Source organism: Mustela putorius, unplaced genomic scaffold (genome assembly GCF_011764305.1).
Source record: "Mustela putorius furo isolate JIRA1106 unplaced genomic scaffold, ASM1176430v1.1 tig00000095_pilon_pilon_pilon, whole genome shotgun sequence".
Classification (NCBI taxonomy): domain Eukaryota; kingdom Metazoa; phylum Chordata; class Mammalia; order Carnivora; family Mustelidae; genus Mustela; species Mustela putorius.
In genome coordinates this window covers 19,787,489-19,812,689 of record NW_025421280.1, presented here as the reverse complement: position 1 = coordinate 19,812,689, position 25,201 = coordinate 19,787,489, and the positions used below count along the sequence as shown (strand labels likewise).

At 62.4% G+C, this 25,201-nt stretch overlaps 2 protein-coding genes across 3 annotated transcripts in view; both read left to right on the top strand.

Annotated features, from left to right (window-relative positions):
- The window catches only part of NISCH (nischarin), a 32,944-nt gene extending 28,111 nt beyond the window's left edge, over window positions 1–4,833 (top strand). Inside the window, exons 17-21 of the mRNA XM_004738141.3 lie at window positions 1,051–1,465; window positions 1,886–2,042; window positions 2,495–2,623; window positions 3,093–3,254; window positions 3,595–4,833. Of these exons, the coding sequence (XP_004738198.3) occupies window positions 1,051–1,465; window positions 1,886–2,042; window positions 2,495–2,623; window positions 3,093–3,254; window positions 3,595–4,205 (1,474 nt within the window). The 3' untranslated portion in view covers window positions 4,206–4,833. The remainder of the gene's footprint in view (window positions 1–1,050; window positions 1,466–1,885; window positions 2,043–2,494; window positions 2,624–3,092; window positions 3,255–3,594) is intronic.
- Window positions 4,834–6,857: 2,024 nt separating this feature from the next.
- The window catches only part of STAB1 (stabilin 1), a 27,411-nt gene continuing 9,067 nt past the window's right edge, over window positions 6,858–25,201 (top strand). The window contains exons 1-37 of one of the 2 annotated variants that reach the window (XM_004738144.3): window positions 6,858–7,107; window positions 10,920–11,056; window positions 11,397–11,512; window positions 11,758–11,843; window positions 11,917–11,986; window positions 12,301–12,396; window positions 12,891–13,001; window positions 13,252–13,448; window positions 13,679–13,809; window positions 13,990–14,117; window positions 14,420–14,508; window positions 14,724–14,861; window positions 14,994–15,134; window positions 15,317–15,379; window positions 15,669–15,782; window positions 15,867–15,920; window positions 16,142–16,222; window positions 16,601–16,759; window positions 17,147–17,209; window positions 17,447–17,542; window positions 17,730–17,816; window positions 19,027–19,138; window positions 19,624–19,810; window positions 19,920–20,013; window positions 20,122–20,280; window positions 21,549–21,644; window positions 22,226–22,321; window positions 22,461–22,508; window positions 22,686–22,816; window positions 22,977–23,088; window positions 23,491–23,568; window positions 23,653–23,751; window positions 23,884–23,982; window positions 24,119–24,250; window positions 24,354–24,482; window positions 24,662–24,718; window positions 25,020–25,103. In XM_004738144.3, the coding sequence (XP_004738201.1) occupies window positions 7,027–7,107; window positions 10,920–11,056; window positions 11,397–11,512; window positions 11,758–11,843; window positions 11,917–11,986; window positions 12,301–12,396; window positions 12,891–13,001; window positions 13,252–13,448; window positions 13,679–13,809; window positions 13,990–14,117; window positions 14,420–14,508; window positions 14,724–14,861; window positions 14,994–15,134; window positions 15,317–15,379; window positions 15,669–15,782; window positions 15,867–15,920; window positions 16,142–16,222; window positions 16,601–16,759; window positions 17,147–17,209; window positions 17,447–17,542; window positions 17,730–17,816; window positions 19,027–19,138; window positions 19,624–19,810; window positions 19,920–20,013; window positions 20,122–20,280; window positions 21,549–21,644; window positions 22,226–22,321; window positions 22,461–22,508; window positions 22,686–22,816; window positions 22,977–23,088; window positions 23,491–23,568; window positions 23,653–23,751; window positions 23,884–23,982; window positions 24,119–24,250; window positions 24,354–24,482; window positions 24,662–24,718; window positions 25,020–25,103 (3,951 nt within the window). In that variant the 5' untranslated portion in view covers window positions 6,858–7,026. Of the gene's footprint in view, window positions 7,108–10,919; window positions 11,057–11,396; window positions 11,513–11,757; window positions 11,844–11,916; window positions 11,987–12,300; window positions 12,397–12,890; window positions 13,002–13,251; window positions 13,449–13,678; window positions 13,810–13,989; window positions 14,118–14,419; window positions 14,509–14,723; window positions 14,862–14,990; window positions 15,135–15,316; window positions 15,380–15,668; window positions 15,783–15,866; window positions 15,921–16,141; window positions 16,223–16,600; window positions 16,760–17,146; window positions 17,210–17,446; window positions 17,543–17,729; window positions 17,817–19,026; window positions 19,139–19,623; window positions 19,811–19,919; window positions 20,014–20,121; window positions 20,281–21,548; window positions 21,645–22,225; window positions 22,322–22,460; window positions 22,509–22,685; window positions 22,817–22,976; window positions 23,089–23,490; window positions 23,569–23,652; window positions 23,752–23,883; window positions 23,983–24,118; window positions 24,251–24,353; window positions 24,483–24,661; window positions 24,719–25,019; window positions 25,104–25,201 lie in introns of both variants that reach the window. The other variant, XM_004738143.3, reaches the window with a different exon arrangement.

Sequence of the window (25,201 nt, the reverse complement as noted above, 5' to 3'; positions counted from 1 at the left end):
ATTTTCTCTTCTGTCCTGGTGGACGGTGGAGACCCTGTCCTCAAGTCAGCATCTCGTGCCTCTGCCTGTCATCCCAGCCCCCCAGCTGAGGTTCCCAAGGGGCTCCCAGCCTCTCCCTGAATGAATCAGACACCCTTCTTGGCCTCAGCTTAAGTTCCATGCCCTCCTAGAGACGCCATCAGGTCTCCAGGCACTGGAGAGCAGTTTGTGCCCAAGGCACCCTGCATGGCCTTCCCTCTCCCTGCCCCTGTGCTGAGGCCTTGAGCGGTGACACCTCATCTCCATTTCCTTGCTGTCCCCAAGCCTCGCTGGAACCTGGCCACAGTGGGGACTGCTTGCAGAAAACAGCTGCCCTGCTCTGTCCCAGCAGACACATCTCTGCAGCAGGACGAGGGGGGACCGCCCAGGGAATTCTCTCAACAGCTGGGATGTCCTAACAGAGAGGGTGATGTCCAAAAGACCCCCTCAGCCTGGACACAGGCATGAGGCCACCTGTAGGGTCCTCCCCGCCTCGGGGGTCGGCTTCTAACCGGAGCATTTGGGGTTCTGAGCATTGTTTGATCTTCTGCTCAGAACAGAAGTGAAAATTCAGTGTGGCTACTTGTATGGTGGCGGGGTGCAGGGAGAGCCTGGGCTGCCTGAGGAGGACCCAAAGGCAAGTTGAGGGGCTGTTTGGTTTGGGTTCTCACCTCTAGTTGCACTCAGGTCCTGGGTGTGGACACCTTGGTCCAAGTTCTGAACTCAGGAGTAGCATTTCTGATCCTTCTACAACCTTCTGAAAATGAATTCTTAACCCATGGGCCACACATCTGGCCATCCCAGCCCTGGAATAGCAAACAGCCTATCTTTGCCCCGATTAATCTCACTTCGAAGGGCAAAGCCTAGCACTTTCCCTTTGTTCTGCTTCCAGTGGGGAGCCTGGAGATGATATCCCCAGGTGATCTCAGGTGTAGCATTTGTTCCATCACACTGTGAGGTTATGTGTGATAGGACTCTCCCCTCGGGATCCTGATGCTAACTCAGTGTTTCTTGGGGGATCGGGGGAGGCAGCAGTGACCAGCAGCCCCAGGAGGCCCCAGCAGAGGCCTCAGCTCCAGCACCAGCCCCAGCGGAGGCCCCAGCCTTGGACCCGGCCCCGGGGGAGGGCCCCGCTTTGGCCCTGGAAGAAGCCTTGTGCCCAGCAATGGCCACAGGCCCGGTGGAGCCCTCACTTCCAGCTCCAGTCCCTGCAGAGGCCTCACGCCCGGCGGAGTCCCCAGAGGAGACCCCGGTGGAGAGCCCGGCCCTGGCCGAGCCCTCGGGGCCAGTGGAGGCCCCCGCTCAGTACCCGAGTGAGCACCTGATCCGCTCCACGTCGGAGGAGAATCAGATCCCGTCGCACCTGCCCGCCTGCCCGTCGCTGCAGCACATTGCCAGCCTGCAGGGAAGCACCGTCATCGAGCTGTTCCACAGCAGCATCGCCGAGGTAGCGGCCCCGCGCGGGGCCCGCCAGCTGGCCGTCCTGTGCGGAAAGCTGGAGTCCGGGATGGGAGGTCCTGGGCTGCCCCTCCCTGGGCCGCTGTCTTCCCCGTCACCACCTCTCCCTGCGGCCGCTCCTCACCTTGGGCCCCAGACACAGCCTGCCTCACTCCCTCTCCTACTCTTCGGTTCTTCTCTGCTTCCAAGTTTATAAACACTTGGGCCAGAGGTGGGGAGGGTCCTGTGCGTCCTTATCCAGGGCTGCAGGTATGTCCCTGGGCCGTGCAGGTCACCAGGGCTGTGGGGCTGATGGAGTGGGGGCTGCCCTGCCCAGAGCTCTGTTGTCAGGTGGGCACGGCCTGGAAGCGAGTTCTGTGCCCCCTGCCCTGCTCTGCTGTGGGCCCAGACCCAGCTTTTCTGTGTCCAGGTGGAAAACGAGGAGCTGAGGCACCTCATGTGGTCCTCAGTGGTGTTCTACCAGACCCCAGGGCTGGAGGTGACCGCCTGCGTGCTGCTGTCCACCAAAGCTGTGTACTTCGTGCTGCACGATGGCCTCCGCCGCTACTTCTCAGAGCCCCTGCAGGGTAGGCACTGCAACCGTGGGGGACTTGTCTGTTCCCAGCCGAGCCGAGCCTCCCTTGTGTGAGGAAGGGGCCTGATAACCAGAATGTCTCCTGGCACTATCACGAGACACCTACAGCCAGCCCGTGAGGCAGGGCCTGGCCAGGGCCCAGGAACTGGCAGGGACAGGGAGGGGGTTGGGCAGTCTCTGTCCCTTGGGATCCTACTGGGAGCCTTAGCCCGTGGCCTGTTGTAGAGCTCCTGGTGCCTGCGCTAAGCCAGGCAAGGCTCAGACCCTAGAATGTGCAGCCCTTGAGGCCTCAGGTCTGCAGAGGCAGGGGCAGCTCTTTGCCAGGCGTCCAGCGGCCAGGCTGGCCAAGGGGCCCCCTTCCTGCTGAACGGACTGCGCACCCAGGACCCTCATGCTTGCCCGGCAGAGCCAGTGCCACAGCTGGTGCCCGTCTCTCCGCTGCAGATTTCTGGCATCAGAAGAACACGGACTACAACAACAGTCCCTTCCACATCTCCCAGTGCTTTGTTTTAAAGCTCAGCGACTTGCAGGCAGTCAACGTTGGGCTTTTCGACCAGCATTTCCGGCTGACGGGTGAGTGACCGCTGTGCTTTGTCCTATTTTGGGTGAAGGCCAGTGTCACCAGTGGGCTTGCACCTTCCACATGTGGGTGCGTTATCACAGGCTGAGCTATCTCTGTTCACAAGCCCGTTCACCGGCGCGGGAGGAAGCAGCTTCAGGAACTGCTGAGCATGCAGAACCCCACAGGGCTTGAGTGCGAGGCGGGGACCGAGGCGGCCAAGTGCCCGGCGGGCAGGGAGAGTGGGCCCAGGGCTCACGGGCAGGATGTTTCTGACTCACACTTCCTGAAGAGAGAAAGCTAAGCTTTTTCCCTAATGCCTCTGCATCCCCTTCCAGAAAAATGTCACAGCCCTTCCGGCCGGAGAAATCGCTATCTCCCCAGGCCCCATGATGCTTTCCCACGTGGGTCCTCCTGGCCCCGGAGGCAGGGCTGAGGTGGAGGAGAGGTGGCCGCAGCCCTGACCAGCCCCTTGTCCTGCAGGCTCCTCCCCGATGCAAGTGGTTACCTGCCTGACCCGGGACAGCTACCTGACACACTGCTTCCTGCAGCACCTCATGGGTGTGCTGTCCTCACTAGAGCGCACGCCCTCGCCTGAGCCCGTCGACAAGGACTTCTACTCCGAGTTTGGGAACAAGACCACAGGTACCCCCAACCTGGCTCAGGCTGCAGCAGGCCCCAGAGTGCCTCTCTCTGCCCAGAACTCCCTCTCTCTTGCTCGCTTTCTCTCCTCCGTGCTTAGCCAGCCAGGGTTTTCTGTGGCCTTTTCCACACCAGAGCCTCCATTCCAGCAAACCCTCAGCCACCCAGCAGATCCATCTCAAGTATCTGTGGGTCTCTGCCCAAGAATGGGGGGGCCTGGAGTACTCCCCTGCTTCTGCCGGCCCCTAATCCCACCCCCATGGATGGCTTGGGTTGGCTGGTGCTCTGGGCCCCAGCACCAACCAGGCCAGGCTACGACCCCGGTGGGCCCCCCTCTCTGCAGGGAAGCTGGAAAACTATGAGCTGATTCACTCAAGCCGTGTCAAGTTCACCTACCCCAGTGAGGAGGAAATCGGAGACCTGACATACACCGTGGCCCAGAAGATGGCCGACCCAGAGAAGGCCCCGGGCCTCAGCATCCTGCTGTATGTGCAGGCCTTCCAGGTGGGCACGCCGCCCCGTGGGCGCTGCAGAAGCATGCTGCGCCCCAAGACACTCCTGCTTACCAGTGCCGAGATCTTCCTCCTGGATGAGGACTTTGTGCACTACCCACTGCCTGAGTTCGCCAAAGAGCCACCACAGAGAGACCGGTACCGGCTGGACGACGGCCGCCGCGTCCGGGACCTGGACCGCGTGCTCATGGGCTACCAGCCCTACCCGCAGGCCCTAACCCTTGTGTTTGATGACGTGCAGGGCCACGACCTCATGGGCAACGTCACCCTGGACCACTTCGGCGAGGTGCCGGGGAGTCCTGGTGGAGCTGGCCAGGGCCGTGAGGTCCAGTGGCAGGTGTTCGTGCCCAGTGCTGAGAGCCGCGAGAAGCTCATCTCGCTGTTGGCTCGCCAGTGGGAGGCCCTGTGTGGCCGGGAGCTGCCCGTCGAGCTCACCGGCTAGCCCAGGCCACCATGGGCAGCCCTTGCCACCCGCTGTGTCCGGCCTGGTGCCCACTAGAGCGGGAAGCAGGCTTTCTTTATTCTTTTTAAAGTGTTTCTCCCCACTTTTGGGTACCCTCGTTGGACCGTCCTTGCAGAGAATGTGAACGTATGCGTTCAGTGATTTCTTTCCAGTGCTAGGAGTGAAAGTGCCGGCCCCCTCCAGGACCCCCCACACCCCGTGCCCTCCACCTCCTGTGGCTCTGTTGCCTGTCCCTGGGGTGGTGCGGCTGAGTGCACCAGTGTCGTGTTTCCTGTCGTGGGACTGTTATTCACACGTGGCGCCGTGGGTCTGATTTATTCTTCTCTGTCCTTCGCTGAAATGTCTCGTCTAGTCATGTGCTGTCCTTGTGGGCGTTCGCTGCTATTCGTGAGGCTGGTAGCAAAATGCACATCGGAAGCTCCCGCCCCGTGCGGATTTCCAGAGTGGAGCCTTTCCTGGACCGACCGAGTGGGAGAGCCCCGTGGGGGCAGGAGTCCCCAGGCCTCGGGGCTGAAAGGGGCGGTGGCAGGAGACCTAGAGCTGCCAGCTCCGAGTGTGATTCCTGTCGCCTGTTTTCTCTATTCCAATAAAGCGCAGTTTGACAGTCTCTGTCTTTATTTCAAGGGCCACTGGGGTCTCTGCCGGGCGCTGGCCCAGGGCCAGGTTGGCATGAGGGAGAGGGTCTCCTAGGGAAGCAGGAAGGTGAGCTCCTGGGGGTGGGGGGGAGAGGAAGGAGGGAGAAGGGCATGAAAGGCAAGGGAGCAGCTCCCCTCGGCCGCGCTAGTGGGCCAGCCTCGGAGGGCTGGCGCAGGGGAGGTAGGAGGGGGCCCTCGGATTGGGCCGGTCTGGGCTTCCACCCTGAGCCTCCGGGCACATGCGGCACCCTGGCTCACTGGCTTTCTGCCCCCTGCAGGTCTGGAATGTCCCCGCTGAAGCTGCAGTGTGTTGTGAGGGTAAGCCCTAGAGTCTGGGATTGCAGAGGGTGGGTGCTGGGTGTCACCCCAAGAAGGCTTATGGGGGAGCGGGGGAAGCCCTGTGGGAGGCGTCCCCAGGTGGTGGGTAGTCTGTTGGTGTTCTCAGAGAGGTGGGGATTGCCTCAGGGGGACCTGCCAAGCCAGGACCCGGGATTTCTTGGGGAGCCTTCTGTGTGTCTCACCCTTCCTCATCCCGTTCCTACCTCTAGAGCCGGGCTCTGGAGCCCCACTTGTCTCTCCCAATCAGGAGTGTCAGGCCCCAAGGTCCTAGGGCCATTTGGGCCAGGCAGGACTGAAGAAGGGGTGATTGGAGGGTCAACTCTGCTCCCAGCCCGCTGCTCCTGCCCTCTCTCGGTGCTCGCAGTAGGGCCTAGAGGAGCCATCGCCGTCAAGAAGACTGCAGGGGGCACGGGGGTTTCTCCCCACTCAATGTCCCTCGCCAGCTTTCATAAGGCCAGCCCAGAGGCCTCTAGCCGGTGGGCGGAGAGAGGCCCGATGACGGAGAGGAGGAGGCAGGTGACAGGGCTTCTCCAGGGCCTTTACAGATGGCCACCTGCCTCTCTCCATCTGTTCGGTGTAAACAGGTAGTGACGACCAGAGACAGGGTCTGCTCCCTGGACTACTGTTCCAGGAGGCCCTGTGGACCCACATGACAGCTGACCCCTGTCTGGGTCTGTGAGGACAGGATCTCCTGGCAAGAGGCCGGGCAGCGTGTGCATGGGCTTGTGCAGGCCTCGGGCCTTACGTGTTGAGTACGGGCCCCCACCGCTGATTAGCCCAGAGACTTCAGGCAGATTTCTTAAAGTTTCTGCGCCTGGTCTGCGTACCGGTACCAGGGCGACCAAGGTAACTGCCTGGCTCCTTCATGCCCCCACAAGTCTGCACAGGGCCCCCACCGTGTGAAGCGGCCACATGCCAAACTTGCTCGCCCATAGCTGACATTCCAGTAGGGGACGGAGAGTACACGAAATAAACAGGGTCAGCTGGTAGCAAGTGCTGTGATTTGAGGTGATGACAGCTGGTGACCCTTGACCTGAGGCTGACCTTAGGGGGAGTCCCTGTAAGAGGATCTGGGGGCAGAACGGCAGCTTAGGGGAGTGGAGAGGCTGGCGGCCAGAGCGGGCAAGGTGGGGCTGGTCAGGCACAGAGGGCTGTGGAGCACGCTGGGAAGCCAGGAGGCCCCCTAGGAGGAAAGAAGGGCTAGAAGGGGTAATAGGGACCAGGCGGAGGGGGTAGCTGGGGCAGCTGAGCCAGGGAACTGTCTGACGGGCTGTCTGCTTAGCACGGGCCCGGCAGGGACTCGAGGCCCACAGCTGCTCTCAGTTGGAAAGCTGGAGGCGGCAGACCTGATTTAGGGCTGCCCTACCCTGACCCGCCGGAGCCCCCCCAGGGCCCCCCACTGCCACCCACACCCCCAGAGCCTCTGAATGAGCGAGGCTGGGCTTGCAGAGGACAGCCCTCTGGGCAGTGGTTTGTATAGGGGGTGGCTGCACAGACCCTACTGGGGCTCAGGCTGTGGCTCATGGTGGGCTCAGGGGCTGTGCTGCTAGGGGCAGGGTCTCTGGTCAGGAAGCCCCGAGCAGGGCCCAGGCCGACCACACAGGGGTCAGCGGCCAGCACCTTCCCTTCCGCCTGCAGGCTGCTGATAGCAGGAGGAAATCCTGGCGGGTTCCTGTGGGGGTGAGCTGGCGGGGCCTCCGGACCGCTTTTAAAGCCTCTGCCCGCCCCGGCCCGCCCTGCACCCCTGCGCCTGCCTCCCGGAGCTCGTTCCCCACACTGGCCGCCCTGACCATCCCGGCCGGCGTGCCTGCCAGCCACCACCAGCCATGGCAGGGCCCCGGGGCTGCCTCCTGCTCTGCCTCCTGGCCTTCTGCCTAGCAGGCTCCAGCTTCACCAGGGGGCAGAAGGTGAGTGTGAGCCAGGTGCAGGGGGACGCGCGATCCAGGGGTGGGAGCAGGAAGAGAGCGTATACAGGGTGGGCCTGGGTCTGGGGACACACAGGGCAGCGGGACCAGAGGGCTGTGCCGGTGTGTCCACATCCACAGGCTGCAGTGTGGGTCCAGCTGCCTGGGCTGGCAGAGTGTCGCCTTGCCCTCCTCCGACCGTGCTCAGCCTGCCAGCCCCCCTTGCAGTGTGGGCAGCCATCCTGTGGCTCCCCAGGCTGAGGCTGAGGGGGACAGAGCCAGGCCCCTGCTCCTGGCCTCCCTGCCCAGACTGAGGCTTGGTCTTTCTGTGAGCACGGCCTGGGGATTGAAGCTAGGATCGCCCCCGAACCCTGCAGAGGCTAGCAAACGGACTCACGTGGAACACACATGTGTGTGCCCACGTCCGGCCCCGGGGCGGAAGGAGGTCTGCTCACCCCTAGTCCTCTAGGTAAGTGGTAGCCAACAGTAACACCCCCAAACCTGAGGGCTGCCGTTTACCAAGAGCACAGCCTGGGCACGGCCGGGGCACAGCCGGGGCATAGCCGGGCATTATCCCCAGGACCCTGGGCAGTGGGTCCTGTTCTCCCCCAAAGGAATCGGAGCCCAAGGATGACAGAGTCAGATCAGGCTGACTCTGGAGCTGTGCTCCTGACTGACCTGTGATCCCCCAGAGAAAGGGGCCCCGGTGTGGCTGGCAGGGCCGTGCATGCCAGCCACCTCCCGGCTGCCCATCTACGGGTTCACGCAGGCCCCGGAGCGGGAATGCTGTCCCCATTGGAGCTTCTGGGAGAGCCTCCCACCCTGAGAATGGAGAGAGCTGCCTGGCCGGGGTCTGCCTGTCGATGAGGGGAGGGACCCTGTGAGGCTAAGTCCATCTGATTTTGGGGGCGGCTGCTGCTGTCCCCGTATCACTAGCGGGCAGGCTGAGGTACAGAGAAGAGGGACCTGCCCAGGATCCCACTGCCAGCTTCAGGTTCGTGGGTGGGAAGCTGTGAGGATGACTGTGGCGGTAGAAGGGCCCAAGGTTCTAGGCTGGGCCAAGCCCCGCAAGTGGGCTCCTGCTCCCTCGATGCCTCAGTTTCCCTGTAAGGGGAGTATAAGGGAATTTCAAAGGCCTGCCGCCACCGCACGCTTGGAATTTCTCCTCGTCAGAGACCTGTGTTCTCTGGCTGAGGCTCCGCCAGCCTGGGCCCGGCAGACGGTCCTGGGGGTGCCTGTGGACAGGGACACGGCAGTGTGGGACTTCTCTCCTGTCCTCAGTCACCCAGCCCTCCCGGCACCCCCGCAGCACGAGGCTCACTCTAAATGTTAGCAAACTGAGGTTCAATGGGGTACGGGAGACCTCTGGGTCACACAGCCAGTGAGGGGCAGAATCAGAATGCAAACACAGACAGGTTCAGGCAGTAGAGGCAAGGAAGGCTTCCTGTAGGAGGGAGTCCTAGCCCCTGTCCATGCAAAAGTCTTTTACTCATTGCCTCGTTTGTGCTGGTGCTGGAGGAGCCTGTGTTCTCAAGCTGGGGCGTGGAGGAAGAAGGGCACCGATCTCGGGAAGGGGCAGCAGTTGGATGGGGTGCTGTCCCTCTGAGGGAGGGACCCCAGACCCCAGCTTGGGGAGAATTTCTCCCACCTTCTTACAACAGGCGAATACCTCATGTCTCCTCAACTTCCCTAGCAGCCTGTCTGTCTCTGTGGGAAGCAGACGTTGCAAAATCAGCTCTGGATCGGGGCGGGACTGGGGGCCAGTCCCCGCCTGGCTCAGGCAGTCCCGAGGTGCCCCGGGAAGGAGGGAATCTGATTCAGCATTGGGCTGTGATCCAGAGAGACCAGTGGCGAGACAGGGCTCGGGAGGCTGGTGCTCCCTTCAGGCAGAGGGGCCCGGTGTGCTCCCCCACAAGAAGGAGGACTTGCCTGCTGGCTTAAACACCCTTCACCATTTCACACACATTTCCCAAGGCACCAGTCTGGGTGTGAGGGTGTGACATGGGGACAGGAGGCTCCTGCTTCCTCCTGTGCTCACCCCCACACTCCAAACCCCACCACTCTCTTTCTCTCCTTCCCTCCCTTTCTCCTGAGCCCTTAGCCAGGCCTGACCATTCTTCTGAAAGCCAGTCCCTGGGCCAGTGGCGGCCACTGTGGCAGCTGAGCCCGCCTGGCCAGGTGGCCCTCCAGGGTGCCTTTGCCCTGAGCCAGCAGCTGCCCAGCCCTAGAGTTACCCAACTTCCTAGACATTCCCTGGCTCAGCAGAGACAGAGCCCCGGGGTGGGGAATGAGACCACAGCTCTCAGCCACTCGGCTCGGCCTGAGGCCACTCTCAGCAACTTCCTTCCTTGCCAACCGCAGAGGCATGAGCGGGAAGGGCCAAATCACAGCGGCAGAGGGACCCCGGGACTCTGGTGTTCACCGGAAGAACGTGCCAGGCCACTGTTTCTCCTTTTCTCTTGCTTTAAGCGGCCTCGCGTCTGTAATGTGTTCTAGGAAAGAGATGTTCTGGCTCACTCCCTTTGAACCACAGTGTGTTCAGCACTTTTTAGACGAGAACATCTTCTTGAACCCACGGCCCAGGCCCCTGGACCCTCTTCTCCATCCACACGCACCGTCCTGTGGTCCCTTCTCCCATTTATAACCAAGACGGAAGCTTCCCTCCTCCAGGCACAGGGCTGCCATCCGTAAAGGTAGCCGCAGGGATGGAGGACTTGCAGGCCCCATGCGGGCCAGGGAATGGGACTGCGAGCCTGGGCTTTCTGGGCACTCAGCACCCTCCGGGAACGGCCTCGTTCCCACCCCCACCCCCGCTCCCCTGCAGCAGCCAGAGGCCCACTTAAAACCAACCCCCCCGCTGCCCTGATCCCCACCCTCGCTGGCCCGGCCCCTGGGCCCTCTCCTCGGCAGCTCTTCACCTCGTCATACGAGGTCGTCTGCTCCTTCCACCTCCCGACTTTTGCCTCTCCTGTCTCCTCTACCAGGGGGACAGCCCTGGCCAACTCATGGGCAACTTTCAACCCCAATTCAATTGTCACCTCCCATGGGAAGCCACCTGGGTCTTCTCAGCCTCCTTGCTGCCAGCATCGCCCACCCAACGATGGCCCGCGGCCCCCTGGGTCTGGGCTGGTGCGTGGGGCCAGGGGCCGGGGGCCAGGCTGTGGGCAGAGTGCAGGAAGGCTTGCAGACCCCCTTGTGCACACCTGCTCACATGGGCCTGCCTCTCAGGTCTGGGGCTGGCTGCTGGGTCTCCACCTGCTGGAGAGGCCACGCGGGCCCTCGAACTTGCTTATAGGGTCATTGGGCAGCACGCCGGGGACACAATCTGGGCAAAGCAATGGCCAGAGGGTCAGCCCCGAGGTGTGATCTGTCCGCGCTGGGCAGCATCTATGTGGCATTTAGTGTTGATTTTTCAGTGCAAGGTGATAAGGGACACTAGCATGAAAGACCCGTCCGGTCCCCAACATCCCCAGGCCCCGGATGGTTTGGGGTCTGGGGTTGATTTTCTCCATCTGAATGGGTGGAGGTGGATCAAAATGGCTATGTTCTCTTTGTGTCGGGAGCTATAGACTCTGGGGCTCTCGTATGTGTGTTTGTGGCCCTGGGTGGAGGGCCGAAGTCCATGGTTGTGGACGTAGGAATACGCTGGCAGTGACAGGCAGGTGTCCCTGTGTCCCGGGGCCTTCCCTGGCCTCACTGCTGGACAGATGGGAAAGTGAGGCCTAGAGAGGGGTGCTGGGCCTTGGCTCCATCGGAGTGGAGTCAGGACTGGGCACAGGGGCCGGGCCCCTCACTCCAAACCCCCCGTGGCCCAGGTGCAGTCCAGACGCTGCGACGTGAAGACCAAGTTTGTCACGCGTATCCCCTGTACCATGTGTCCAGCCATCAAGAGGCGGATGTGCCCCCCAGGCTGGCTCCGGGCGCTACCAGAGAAGATAGCTCAGGACTGCCGGTGGGACTCTCTGCCTCTGCCTGCATGGCTTCCAGGAGCATCTGTGGGGTCGGGGCGGGGGGGCAAGGGAGAGCTGGCAGGCGTGGGCAGGAAGGGCAGTCACTTGCCTGCATGTTGGTTGGCCCATCAAGTGGGCGGAGATAGGGAGGGAAGAAGAAGGGGGAGCGGGGGCAGGTGGTGTTTCTTGAGCACCTACTATGTGCCAGGCCTTGTGCTCAGCTCTGGGCCAGGTGGAGAGAGGGGAGGTAGAGCTAGAGCGCTAGAACTCGCGGTGGGGAGGGGGTGTTGGAGGCTGCCGACAAGGAGGCCCTCCAGTCACCCTGTCCACCTTTGTCCCCAGCTACGAGGTACAGCTGGGGGACTCTTTGATGTCCATGAGTGGCTGCAGCCTGGAGTGTTGGAAGGATGTGGTAGAGAAGGCCTGCTGCCCTGGCTACTGGGGGTCCCAGTGTTATGGTACGGGGTGGGGGCCCCAGCTTTGTTCCTCGCACCCCATCCCTGGGCTCCCTCTCCATAGCATCTGCCTGCGTCTCCTTCAGCTTTCTCAGTAAATGGATATTTAGTGAGAGCGCCCACACAGCTTGACTCTCTGGCTCCAGCTACCCCAGGGAGGGGTTGGGCTGCCCAGAGCTGCTGGGGTCAGGGGTGCAGCATGAGTTCTTCAGGGCACCGCTGAGTTCTGGTGGGGGTGGGGTCCACAGAGTGCCCTGGGGGTGCTGAGACCCCGTGTCATGGCCGTGGGACCTGCCTGGATGGCATAGATGGGAACGGGACCTGTGTGTGCAAGGTAAGGGCCCAGCAGGGCTGGGGTTGGGGGTGCCGAAGACGGGCCACGCTGACCAGGTACAAATCCCTGCCAGGAAAATTTCGGTGGCTCTGCCTGCCAGGAGTGCCGAGACCCCAATCGATTCGGGCCCAACTGCCAATCAGGTGAGCGCTGGCCGGACAAGGGAACGGGGCCATTGCCCACTCGGGGCCCAAGGAGACCTGCCCATCTAGCCAGCCCCCAGCAGGCTTCCTGCCAGCCCCTCAGGCTCATATTTCCCCCTCCCGGGATGTGAGCTATCCTACCTCCAGCCCTGTGCTGTTCTCAGAGGCCTTCTCCAGTAAGCCCCCCCACCCCCGAGTCCTCAGGCTAAGCCAGGTGCTTCCCTTTGGCTCCCACCACCCTTACGGTCCTGCATCACAGCTCTGAACTCCCGAGACTGAAATGCAGACTCAGTGTCCCTGTACGTCCCTCCCAGAGTGCAGCTGTGTGCACGGTGTGTGCAACCACGGCCCCCTGGGGGATGGAAGCTGCCTGTGCTTTGCTGGATACACCGGACCCCGCTGTGACCAAGGTAGGCGGGCCTGTGGGGGGAAGGATGGGGCCTGAGCCTGGGGGGGGGGCAGCTGCCTGCCCTCACCCTAATTTCTTTTCTTTTTGTCTTTCTTTTATTTTTTTAAAAGATTTTATTTATTTTATTTATTTTATTTTGACACACAGAGAAAGATCACAAGTAGGCAGAGAGGCAGAGAGGGGGGCGGGAAGCAGGCTCCCTGCTGAGCAGAAAGCCCGATGGACCCTGAGATCATGACCTGAGCTAAAGGCAGAGGCTTAACCCACTGAGCCACCCAGGTGCCCCTGCCCTCACCCTAATTTCTTTCGAAGTAGGAAAGGTGCACAGCTGGTTAGAGGGAGGGAATGTCATCTGAGTCCTCCACTGCCCAAAAGCCCAGAGAGGGCAAAGCTCTGACCAGAGCTGCACAGCAAATTGGGGAGAGCATTTTTACACCTGTGTTCCTCCCTGCCTGGAGTTTTGAGCCACCACAATACTCCCCGCTCTCCACTCAGAGCTGCCAGTCTGCCGGGCCCTGAACTGTCCCCAGAACTCCCAGTGCTCTGCAGAGGCTCCCTCCTGCCGCTGCCTGCCTGGCCACATCCAGCAGGGCAGAGAATGCCGAGGTAAGTCATTGACCTAGAGGCCAGAGACCCAAGGTCAGACTGAGCAGGGGCCTGGAGGACATCCTTTTAAATCCACAAGTACAGTCTGGCCATTTACAGAAAGTACAACGTGTCCCTGAGGGAGGGCCTTTCCCCAAGGTCTGGATCAACCTGCTCACGTCCCCTTTGGGCCATCGCTGCAGAGGGGATGGTGCTCCTGGATTCCCAGCTCACTCGGGCACACACACTCTCTCTCTGTCTGCCCTGGCAGCCCCTAATCCCTGCCAGCCATCACCCTGCTCCCCATTGGCCCAGTGCTCGGTGAGCCCCACGGGGCAGGCACAGTGTCGCTGCCCCAAGGACTACCATGGCGATGGGACGGTGTGTCTGCCCCAGGACCCATGCACCATCAACTACGGTGGCTGTCCCAGCAATTCCACCATGTGTCTGTACCAGAGACCGGGCAAGGTGAGCCAGGGCCCTGAGTCGGGCCCGTGCCATGGCCCCCCACCCACACTGGCGAAAGGACCCTGGGCAAATCATGGGCCTCCTGGGAGCCTCAGTTCGCCCACTCGTAACACGGGAAGAGGATGGCAGCCCTCAGCGGGCAGGGTGGCTGGCGGCTGAGCATAGCCTTGTGGGTGCCCATGGTTCTCATGAATGTGACGCCACCCTCCGTCCCCTGCCTGGGGGCCCAGGCCTCCTGCTTATGCAAGCCAGGCTTGGTCAGCGCCAACCACAATGCCTCCGCGGGCTGCTTCGCCTACTGCTTCCCTCACTCCTGTGACCGGTCAGCCACCTGCCAGGTGACCCCCGATGGGAAGATCAGGTAGGCACATGAGCTTTGGGATGGGCACGGGGGACAGAGTGGAGAGGGTAGTCTGGGCAGGGGCAAGGGTGCCTTTGGGTGCATCCTCAGCTCGAGGGCCCACGGGGTCAGGAGGGTGAGGGCCAGGAGGTAGGGACTGGCCACACGCCCTGGTCTGACCAGTTCTACCCACGGCCCTAGCTGTGTGTGCAAGGAGGGCGAGGTGGGGGACGGGCGTGCCTGCTATGGACACCTGCTGCACGAGATACAGAAGGCCGGCCAGCTGGGTGTGGTGTTCCTGCGGCTGAGAGTCTCCCTGGCCATGCTGGGTATGTGACCCCCCACCTCAACCTGCCTGTGACCTCGTCCCTCATGTCCCGCATTTCTGGCAGGGAGTGAGGGGCAAACCCTGCAGACATGCCCCGTTTCTTTGCCCCAAAGCTGTGGAAGCAGTGGGCTGTGCTGGGGTGTGTGGTTGGAGGTGGGAGCTAGCTCCCCGCACCCCCGATCCTGGTGCCTCTCGTCTACCCTAGACCTAAGCCCAGTGCCCTCCACCCAACTCTCCACAACCTAGGACTGATGCCTGAGGGTTTTCCAAATCCATTCTGATCTCCCCTCTCATGGTTCCCAGACCAGGGCTGCCGCGAGATCCTCACCACGTCGGGCCCGTTCACTGTGCTGGTACCGTCCCTCTCTGCCGTCACCTCCAAGATCATGAATGTGAGCCCCGCCCCCTGGAGGAGCTGGCTGCCAGCCCTGGCCTCCTTCCTGGACCCTGCCCCAGGCTTTCAGGCCCTGAGAGAGTCCCCAGCCCAGGCTCTGGGGAACTGAGGCCCAGGAGGCCTCTCGTCCCCTCTGTCTCTGGGACCGGGTTAGCATGGCAACCAGCAGCCACCTTGGGCCCTCTCAGCGCCCCACTCCCCTTGTGCCCACAGGCATCCCTTGCCCGGCGGCTCTGCAAACAGCACATCATCGCAGGGCAGCATGTGCTGGAGGAGCCGGGGACCCAGCAGACACGCAGGTGGTGGACACTGGCAGGGCAGGAGATCATCGTCACGTTCAACCGCTTCACGGTAAGGAGAGCCACCTCAGCCCGGAGACCAGGGCACCCCGGTGGGGGACACCACCCAGGGCAGAGGTGTGGGGGTGGAACATCCGTGGCTGGCGCGTGGCGTGGATGAGCCCGAGGCCTCACGTCTCAGCAGAAGTACACCTACAAGTACAAGGAGCAGCCCCAGCAGACGTTCGCCATCCACAAGACCAACTACCCGGCCGCCAACGGCGTCTTCCACTTGGTCACCGCCCTGCAATGGCAGCCCCCACCAGAGCTGCCTGAGGACCCCAAGGTAAGCCAGCGCCCTCCCCTCGCCCCACCTGCAGCCCCCGGGTGACCCCTGACCCCCACAGAGTTCAGAGAGTGGAGCGGCCATTTCTGGGTGGGGCTGGGACAGAGCTCCAACCCCCCGTCCCGGGGCTGAAGCAGCCTCCTGCTTTTCTCTGGGGCTCTCATGCTCATCCCTCACTGCAGAGGACCATCGGCCAAATCCTTGCCTCTACTGAGGCCTTCAGCCGCTTTGAAACCATCCTGGAGGTGAGTTTGGGCGGAAAGGCCCTAGCCCGTCTCATCTTTTGTGCAGGGACCCCTCATTGCTAACCTCCCGTGATCTGGGGCTCTGGAGCAGCACAGGCTCTTGCCCATGCCCCCATCCTAGAACCTGCCCATCACCATCCTGGGGTTCTGTGGTAGCATGGACCCATTGACGCTATCTCCCACTTCCTCACGGACCATCCCTGTAGGCTGAGGGTGGCAGGGCCCAGGCTGGGCTCAGAGGCAGAGGCTGGCTGCAGAGCCTCCCTGAGCCTGCTTCCCACCACCACAGAACTGTGGGCTGCCCTCCATCCTGGACGGGCCTGGGCCTTTCACGGTCTTCGCCCCAAGCAATGAGGCTGTGGACAACTTGCGCGATGGCCGCCTGATCTACCTCTTCACGGCAGTAAGCTCGGTGGGGAGAAGGGACGGGGGCAGCAGGGCACCGGGGACTCCAGCGGCCCCTGCCAAGTACTCTCTCCCCTGCCAGGGTCTGTCCAAACTGCAGGAGCTGGTGAAGTACCACATCTACAGCCACGGCCAGGTGAGAGGCTCTGCTAGGCAGGGGAGCAGCCTGCACCTACAGCTGGCTTCTGGAAGGTTGCCTGTAGGTCCTGCTCTCCCGGGGCCCCTTCTCCCCTCCCCAGCCATCTGGACTCTCATGGTGGGGACCAAGGTGGTAGCTGTGAGTCACCTGGGCAGAGCCGTGTGGGGCCCTAAGGTGTGGCTCGCGCCTGGCCTAAGGCCACCCCCTCCTCCACCCAGCTGACTGTTGAGAAGCTCATCTCCAAGAGCCGGGTCCTCACCATGGCAAACCAGGTCCTGGCCGTGAATATCTCCGAGGAGGTGAGCTCCACCAACCATGTCTGGAATGAATGGGCCAGTGGAAGGGCTGGTGTGGCCTCTTTCAGACAGGCCTTTGTGCTCCAAGCCCCATGGAGGGCAGGCCCTGGGGGAGCCGTGTGGGTGGTGGGCACTGATCAAATTCCTCTCCTGGAGCCCAGCAGAGCGGGTCGGCTCCAAAGACGGGGAGGGTGGGCACAAGTCTCGGGGGCTGGCGCTCCATGTGGCTCAGGGCCTGGAGTCTGGAGTGGTTTTGCCGGATCAGGCGGCACCGCCAGGGAGAGGGAAGAGGAGCCCGCAGGCCGGGCTGTAGGGGTAAGGGCGGCAGTGGGCCCAGGGGCCTGCCGGGCTGGGCAGCTTGTACACCGGGCTCTGCTGCAGGGGCGCATCCTACTGGGACCGGAGGGCGTCCCACTGCGGAGAGTGGACGTGCTGGCCTCCAACGGTGTGATCCACATGCTGGAGGGCGTCCTGCTGCCGCCCACCATCCTGCCCATCCTGCCTAAGCTCTGCAGCGAGGAGCAGCACCAGATTGTGGCGGTGAGCTGCCGGCTGACCTGCGGGCCCGGCCCCACTTGTTCTCCTCCAGCAGGCGGGGAGGCTGCCGGTGGGCCCGGGGCCTGGCCCCCGGCCCCATGCACCCACCTGCCTCCCCCAGCACCAGGCCTTAGCAGTCTTGCCGGTTGTTCCTTCGAGATCACTCCCGCATCTTCTGGTCCACCGGTCCTGCCTCCTGCTGCGATTGCCTCACTCCCGCACTCAGCCCTTCCCCAGGGCACAGCCTCGCCTTTGCTCTTCCTTCTGCTCTGGCCCTCTTGTCCTTGACTCTCTCATACCTCAGGCCTTGGCTCCGGGCCCCTTTCCTAGTTAATCTGCTGAATAAATAAACCATGACTAACTCTACCTGCCTCCCCCTGCCCTGCCCAGGGCTCCTGTGTGGACTGCCAGGCCCTGAACACGAGCACGTGCCCACCCAACAGCGTGAAGGTGGTGAGTATCCCTTGGCCCAGCTCTCGGGGCTGCCCAGCAAGACTGCTGTCCTGGTTCAAGGCGGGGAGGAGGGGCTGTGTGGCTCAGCTGGACCCGGAGGCTCAGCCCCTCTCAGCCCCACTAAGGGGAGGGGTGCTGGGTCCAGAGCACTGAGGGATCTCTGGGCCAGCACTGCCTGGCAAGGGGGGCCGGCTCAGCACCCACACCGGCTGACCTGCTTTGCACTGCCCACCCCAGGACAGCTTCCCCAAGGAGTGTGTCTATACCCACGACCCTACCGGCCTCAACGTCCTGAGGAAGGGCTGTGCTCACAGCTGCAACCAGACAGTCCTGGTGAGCCTGGGCCAAGGTGCTCACTGTGCGGTCGCCCGGGCCTCCCCTCGGGGCCGGAGCGGCCTGCCTCCCTGGGAGAGGGGCTTTGCCTGGCTCTACAGAGGGGGTTGTGGAAGCAGCAGTGGCCCGGGCGGTGGGAATGGCAGACCTAGAGATGAGCCCTCCGACACGCTTTTGTCTCTTACAGAAACCTGGCTGCTGCAAGGGGTTTTTTGGGCCTGACTGTGCCCAGTGTCCTGGGGGCTTCTCCAACCCATGCTATGGCAAAGGCAATGTGAGTCCCCCTGCCCCGGGGGGAGGTGTGTGAGTCAGTCAGGGCTCCTTGTGTGTCTCAGCCAACCTTGGGTTTCCCACATCCAGGCAGTGGAAGTTGGGCCATATGGTTTTTAGTATTTAAATTAGAAATAATTAGGGCAGGGCGCCTGGGTGGCTCAGTCTCTTGAGCAGCTGCCTTCGGCTCAGGTCATGATCCCAGGGTCCTGGGATTGAGTCTCACGTCGGGCCCTCTGCTCTGCGGGAAGCCTGCTTCTCCTTCTCCCTCTGCCTCTCCTCCTGCTTTTGCTCTCTGGCTCGCACTCTCTCTCTCGCAAATAAATGAGGGACGCCTGGGTGGCTCAGTTGGTTGGACGACTGCCTTCGGCTCAGGTCATGATCCTGGATTCCTGGGATCGAGTCCCGCATCAGGCTCCCAGCTCCATGGAGAGTCCGCTTCTCTCTCTGACCTTCTCCTCGCTCATGCTCTCTCTCACTGTCTCTCTCTCAAATAAATAAGTAAAATATTAAAAAAAAAATAAATAAATAAATGAATAAAATCTAAAAAAAAAAAAAAAAAAGAATGAATTAGGACAACACTTTCGGGTCCCTGCCCTCTTTGGGAGCTTTGTACTATCACTTAGTAAACCTTGCGTTGCTGCCCACCACAAAAAAAAGAAATAATTGAGTAGTTGGATTTTGGCTCCTGTTTTCCTAAAGGTTCTTTGTCAGTGGTTCTCCTTTTTTTTTTTTTTTTTTTAAGATTTTATTTATTTATTTGAGAGAGAGGGAGAGCACACAAGTGGGGTGAGGGGTAGAGGGAGAAGCAGACTCCCCACTGAGCGGGGAGCCCAATGCGGGGCCCGATGTAGGGACTCCAGGATCACGACCTGAGCCAAAGGCAGACGCTTCACTGACTGAGCCAGCAGGAGCCCCGGTCAGTGGTTTCCTTGGGTGTTCTGGTTTTTGCCACTTGCTACCATCAGGGTTGTTTTAGTGCCAGGCCAGGGATCAGCACAGGAGTTGTAGATTTCTAGGTTGAGCCAAGGTCACCCATGAAGGTTCCAGGGCTGGGGTCTTTTTGGGAGCCTGTGATTTAGAGATCTTTTCCAGGGTGAGGCCTTCCAGGGGGAGCATGTTCTCCCAGCCAGCCCGATGACGGTGTGGGTGTGCAGGGAGGGGATGTGGCCAGTCCCCACCCCATGACTGGTCCTGCTTCCCACCCACCCCAGTGCAGCGATGGAGTCCGGGGCAATGGGGCCTGTCTCTGCTTCCCAGACTACAAGGGCATCGCCTGCCACATCTGCTCCAACCCAAACAAGCATGGAGACCAGTGCCAGGAAGGTGGGTGGTCCCAGCCTGTGCGGCCCACCAGGGAGAGAAGGGGCTGCTTGGAAAGGGGGCTGGGGACCCCCCCACCCCAAGAAGGGAAATGGATCCCCAGGAGGAAGGGTGAAAACCAGAGGGAGGGAGAGGATTTGAGAACAAAAATAGATGATGTCTCCTTCCCCCACGCCCGGATGAGAGCTGGGGTTTAATCCAAAGCAGGCAGGAGTCAGGTCAGATGCACCGTAAGAACCATGGATGGTGGTGTTCGAGGCAGGGCAGCCAGAATGGGGTGACTGATAGCAAGGAATGGTTGCTGTCCCCTTGCATTGCCCCTGCCTGCCCACCGAGTAAGGGGTGGCCCCTGATTTGGTGACCCCGAAGTCTTCTGGGCTGGTGGCCGTCGTCCACGTTCCCAGCCGCCCCCCTGCCGTACCCTGGCTCCCCGTCGGCCCTGCCCCTGCCTCACCTTTCCCATTCCCATTCCCATATCCTCCCTGCAGACTGCGGCTGTGTCCACGGGCTCTGCGACAACCGTCCGGGCAGCGGGGGGGGGTGTCAGCAGGGCACATGTGCTCCAGGCTTCAGCGGCCGCTTCTGTAATGAGTCGGAGGGAAGCTGTGGGCCCTCGGAGCAGGCCCAGAACTGCCACCAGCATGCCCGCTGCATCCGCCAGGGGGGCGTCCCCAGGTGAGTGTCCCTTTTCCTCTCTGCCCTGTTCCTGACCGTGCGTGTCGGTTTGTTCAGCCGCTGGCCTCTTCCAGAGGCTCACGGGAGGCCCTCCGTTCTGCTGCTGCAGGTGTGTCTGTCTCGATGGCTTTGAGGGGGACGGCTTCTCCTGCACGCCCAGCAACCCCTGCTCCAACCCAGACCGTGGCGGCTGCTCGGAAAATGTCAGTCTCAGGGGCCCCTTCCTGAAGTCCTGACCTGGGGGGAGGGGAGGCTCGCCTTCCCTCCGCCCTCCGCCTTGCAGCCCCGGGTCACGACCATGGCTCTCACAGGCCGAGTGCGTCCCTGGGGCCCGGGGCACCCACCACTGCACGTGCCACAAAGGCTGGAGCGGGGACGGCCGCGTCTGTGTGGCCATCGACGAGTGCGAGCTGGATGCGAGGGGCGGCTGTCACGCCGACGCTCTCTGCAGCTACGTGGGCCCCGGGCAGGTGAGGCTTGGGTGGGTGGCGGGGGGGCTCGCGGCAGCAGAGGCGGGGCGTGGGAGGGGGTATTGGTTCCAGGGGACTCTCATCCCTCCCAGTCTGGCTCCAGGAGCAGCCACTCCGAGAAGTCCAGCTTGGGGTCTCCGTGAGAACCCAGGTCTGAAAGGTCGTGTGGTCAGGTCAGAAGCAGCCAGAGTGTTGGGGAGACAACAAGGCTGGGGCTGAAGGCGTGTGCCACTGCCAGCCCCAGGCCGCTGGTTCCACTCCAGAAGGCTGTGGCTCCGGTCCCTCAGGGATGAGGACTCTCGTAACCGGGGGCTGTGAGTCCTCTGCTCTACCTGGCTTCAGAGCCACTGTCTTCTGACAACTAGTTCCTTCCTTCCCTCATCGGGTTCCCACGGGGAACCTGGCACGCTTGTCCCAGTTCTAGACTTAGGAATGTGGTGCTGAGCAAAGCAGGAGACTCCGGCCCTAGGGGAGTGACATTCCAGAACCTTCTAGACTCCTGGAAGTGCAGCTGTGGAGTTGGCAAACTCAGACCCGAGCCTCAGGGTCTCAGCCTCTGGAGCTTTCTCCTGAGGCAGGTCGGAATGTGACCCCAAGCACCGGGCGGCACATGTCTAATATGCCAACGGGGAAGCCAGGCCTGGCTCGGGGCCAGCGTGAGCAGGGACCTGCCCCACGATGGCTGCACCCCCCTACCTCTGGGGCCTTGGTGCTGAGCGCCCAGCTGGCCACGAGGCCGGCACCCCTAGCTCCACGAGGAGCTGCTTGGTTCTAAAGCGCAGAGCTAAGGACTAGAATAAACAGGTTGAGATGCTCCCAACTTGCCCATGAGGGCGACTGGGACCTGGGAGTGTCACCGGCCACTCAGCTGCAGTGGGACGAGTCCCGGACACGGGCGTTGAGTGGGAAGGCTCAGAGCGGGGTGGTGGGTGTGTGCCACCATCCCTGGGACCAGCCTCCGAGATTCCTGCCTGCTCCCCACACGCTGCTGGCCTCTCTCAGGCCTGAGAGCAGAGGGGTACCAAATCTCCTCAGATGCTTCCCTGCCAATGCCGTCCCTTCTCGGGACCCCCCCCCCCCAAGAGTCCGGCTCCCCTCAGCGCCTCGGGCTCCTGGTCTGGAGCAGGGGTCTCCATGGAGGGGCCTGGGAGATGCTCCTCAGGTCTGACCAGGCCTCCCCAGGGGACAAAGCCCACAGAGAGTGGGGGAGCAGAGGAGAGGGTAACTGCCCCTGGTGAGCTGAGACCCTCTGCTCCCAACCTCTCCAGAGCCGGTGCACCTGCAAGCTGGGATTCGCCGGGGATGGCTACGAGTGCAGTCCTATTGACCCCTGTCGGGCAGGCAACGGTGGCTGCCATGATCTGGTGAGGGGCTGAGGGGGCCTGGGGCCTGGGGAGGCTCTCTGGGTGGGCCTGTCCATGGCCAGGACTGGAATCGCTCTGAGCCCCAAATCTAGACCCTGTCACCCCTTCACCCACAGGGCGGGGCTTCCACTCCTTGTTCAGGCCCCAGCCCCTGCCCTGCCTCCTGTCGCCAGCCCCTCCCCAACTTCATGCCCTGGTGGCTACCCCAACCTTACTCTGCCCTAATACCACGGCACCTCTGCCCGTGCATTCCAGAAGGCCTGCTGGCTAGCTCCTCCTGCTGTCAGTGCAGGCCTCTCCTCCTCGGTGTTCCCCTGCCCTGGGCTTTGCCTACCCATCTGTCATGATGGGTGGCGGGGGGGACTCATGTCAAATGCTTAGTGAGCTTGGAGAGCAGGACCATGCAAACCAAGGGAACAACATGAATGTAGACTGGCTGGCTGGACAGACAGTGGGGCCAGGTGGCAAGACAAACAGCAGGAGGAGAGACAAGAAGGGTGAGATGTAGGCTGGGTGCGGTCCAGCTTGCCATCTGCGTGCTGAATGGAGGCCCCTGTCTCTTTGCCCCACCCTCACCCCAGGCCACCTGCCGGGCAGTGGGGGGAGGTCAGAGGGTCTGCACGTGCCCCACTGGCTATGGGGGTGATGGCTTCAGCTGCTACGGAGACATCTTCCGGGTGAGTGGGTCCCTATGCTTGGGTAGGGGGAGTCCTCTCATGTGCCTCAGGTGGGAAAGGACAATACTCGGGGTCCTGGTGAGGAAGGGCCTTGGATCTGTTCCTAGACTGATGACCTCAGCTCTTTCTCTCCCCTTAGGAGCTGGAAGCAAATGCCCACTTCTCTGTCTTCTACCAGTGGATCAAGGTAGGACAGGGCAGAATATTGTGGTTGGGGCTCAAATCCAGGAAGCCTCCCTGGATGCAGAGGTGCTGTGTAAAATCTCAAAGAGCTGGAGGTGGGGGCAGGCCTGGAGGCTCGGAGCAAGTAGGTTCAGGTAGCTGCCTTCCTCACTCCTCCTGTCCCCCGTCACCACACGTACAGAGTGCTGGCATCACTCTTCCCACCGACAGCCGAGTCACAGCCCTGGTGCCCTCTGAGTCCGCCATCCGTAGGCTGAGCCCTGAGGACCAGGCCTTCTGGCTGCAGCCAAGGGCGCTGCCGCAGCTGGTCAGGTGGGCAGCCGGGGCAGGGGCCCAGGGTGGGGAAGAGCCTTCTGTGTGAGAGCCCGCCCCTCCCCAGAGGCTCTCATCCTGGCTTATATCCACCTCTTGGGGTAGAGCCCAGTCCCAGAGGTCTTTGTCGGTTACACTAACCTGGTTCCATGCCCCACAGGGCCCATTTTCTCCAGGGGGCCTTCTCCGAGGAGGAGCTGGCCCGGCTGGGTGGGCGGGATGTGGCCACCCTGAGCCCTAACACACGCTGGGAGATTCACAACATCAGTGGGGTACGTGGTGAACCCTGGGTGGCGGAGGGGGCTGTGCGGGGCATGGGAGGGAACTCCAGGCCCCCAGCTTCCCAGACCAGGGCCCCGGGGGGCTGAGCTTGAAGTCCCTAGGACCTGCCCAGGGCCAGCAGAGGGGGTCCTCAGAACTGTGTCCTCGCGTCAGCAGTGACCGCCCTGCCAGATGTCACCTGCGGTTCCATGTCTGCATGTGCTCACCTGTCCCTCTTGTGCATGGGCCCACGTGTGGATCAGGGCAGCCGTGCTCAATTCTGAGGGGGTCCAGCCTGGGCTGGGGGCCGCCCCCAGAGGCCTGCATGCCCGGCAGACTCTGTCGGTGCCATGCCGACTCCCAAGTGTCTGAATGTGCCTACCCCTGGCTGAGTTCTGCTTGCTGCTTTCCAGAGGGTGTGGGTGCACAACGCCAGCGTGGATATAGCTGATCTCCTCGCCACCAACGGTGTCCTGCATGTCCTCAGCCAGGTACGGCCAGAGGGGTCTGTGCGGGGAGGCACCTAGGCTGGGGGGCGCTGGTGTGCTGACCAGCCCTGGGCCTCCCCACGGCAGGTCTTACTGCCTGCGAGGGGGGACGTGCTGCCTGCGACGGGGGTGCTGCAGCAGCTGGACCTGGTGCCCGCCTTCCGCCTCTTCCGGAAGCTGCTGCAGGTAAGCAACAGAGGGGAGAGGGGGTGTGCCCTCTTGGGGTGCATGGCTCCAGGCCTGAAGGGAGACCGCTGGCTCCAGGGACCAGCCTGAGGACAATGAGGCCCATCGGTGACCCCAGCCCCTTGCCCTTAGCATCACAAGCTGGTGCCCCAGATTGAGGCCGCCACAGCCTACACCATCTTCGTGCCCACCAACCGCTCTCTGGAGGCCAGTGGCAACAGCAGCAGCATGGTGAGGTCCCCGGGATGAAGCCGCTGCAAGGGGGGGAAACCCCGACTGAACACCCCCATCCCACGGCCAAGGGACAGTCCTGGGCCCTCGGCTATCCCTGGAGCCCCCGAGCTTCTCCATCTGGCTTCCCGGCCAGGACGCAGACACTGTGCGGCACCACGTGATCCTGGGGGAGGCACTCTCCGTGGAGACCCTGCAGAGAGGGGGACACCGCAACTCGCTCCTGGGCCCGGCCCACTGGCTCGTCTTCTACAACCATAGCGGCCAGGTCTGTCCTGGGAGACCCCCTCCCCGCCCCCCACCAGCCCTTAGCCCCACGGCGAGGGTGGCAGTGTTGGGAGGTGGACTCAGCCTCCCTCCGCACTCTGCAGCCCGAGGTGAACCATGTGCTGCTCGAAGGCCCGGTGCTGGAGGCCCCTGGCTGCTCACTGTTTGGCCTGGCGGGGGTCCTGACCGTGGGCTCAAGCCGCTGTCTGCACAGCCACGCCGAGTCCCTGCGGGTGAGACGCCGAGGCCCGGGGCTGGCAGGGTGTGGGGAGAAGAACTGAGGGGGTTCAGAGCTGGGAGGTGCTGGCTGGCCTGGCTGCCAGGGAGGGGCACTAGGTCAGGGTCGGAGAGGAAGGAAGGTAGGTTTGGGGGCCCCACCCCAAGACCACCTGACTCCCCCCAACCTCCCCAGGAGAAATGTGTAAACTGCTCCAGAAGATTCCGCTGCACTCAGGGCTTCCAGTTAGAGGTAAGGACAGGGGCTTAAGCCGTGCCCTCTGCTCTGCATGCAGGTGTCTACCGTCCCCGCGCCCCCCCGACGCCCCATGCGGGACCCAGCTGGCTGGCCCAGTTATGGGGGATAGAACAGCCAGGGCTGCTCCTTGTCTCCTTGAGGCTGGGATGCCTGGGCCCAGGTCGACCTCCTGCCTCCATCCCTCCCTGATCTCTGTCCTGTTCATCTACTGCTAGCTGTCTGTCTGTCTTCCCGTCCACTGACCTGCCGCTACCCAAGCCGCAGGCTCAGCCCTCCCGCCTGTCCCCGTTTCCAGGACACCCCCAAGAAGAGCTGCGTCTACAAGTCCGGCTCCTCCTTCTCCCGGGGCTGCTCTTACACGTGTGCCAAGAGAATCCAGGTTTGCCTAGGATCACCCCACACCCCCGAGTCTGACCACAAGCGGGGAGGCGGGAGCGCAGGTCCAGGGGAGGACCCCAGACTAGATTTCAAGGGCAG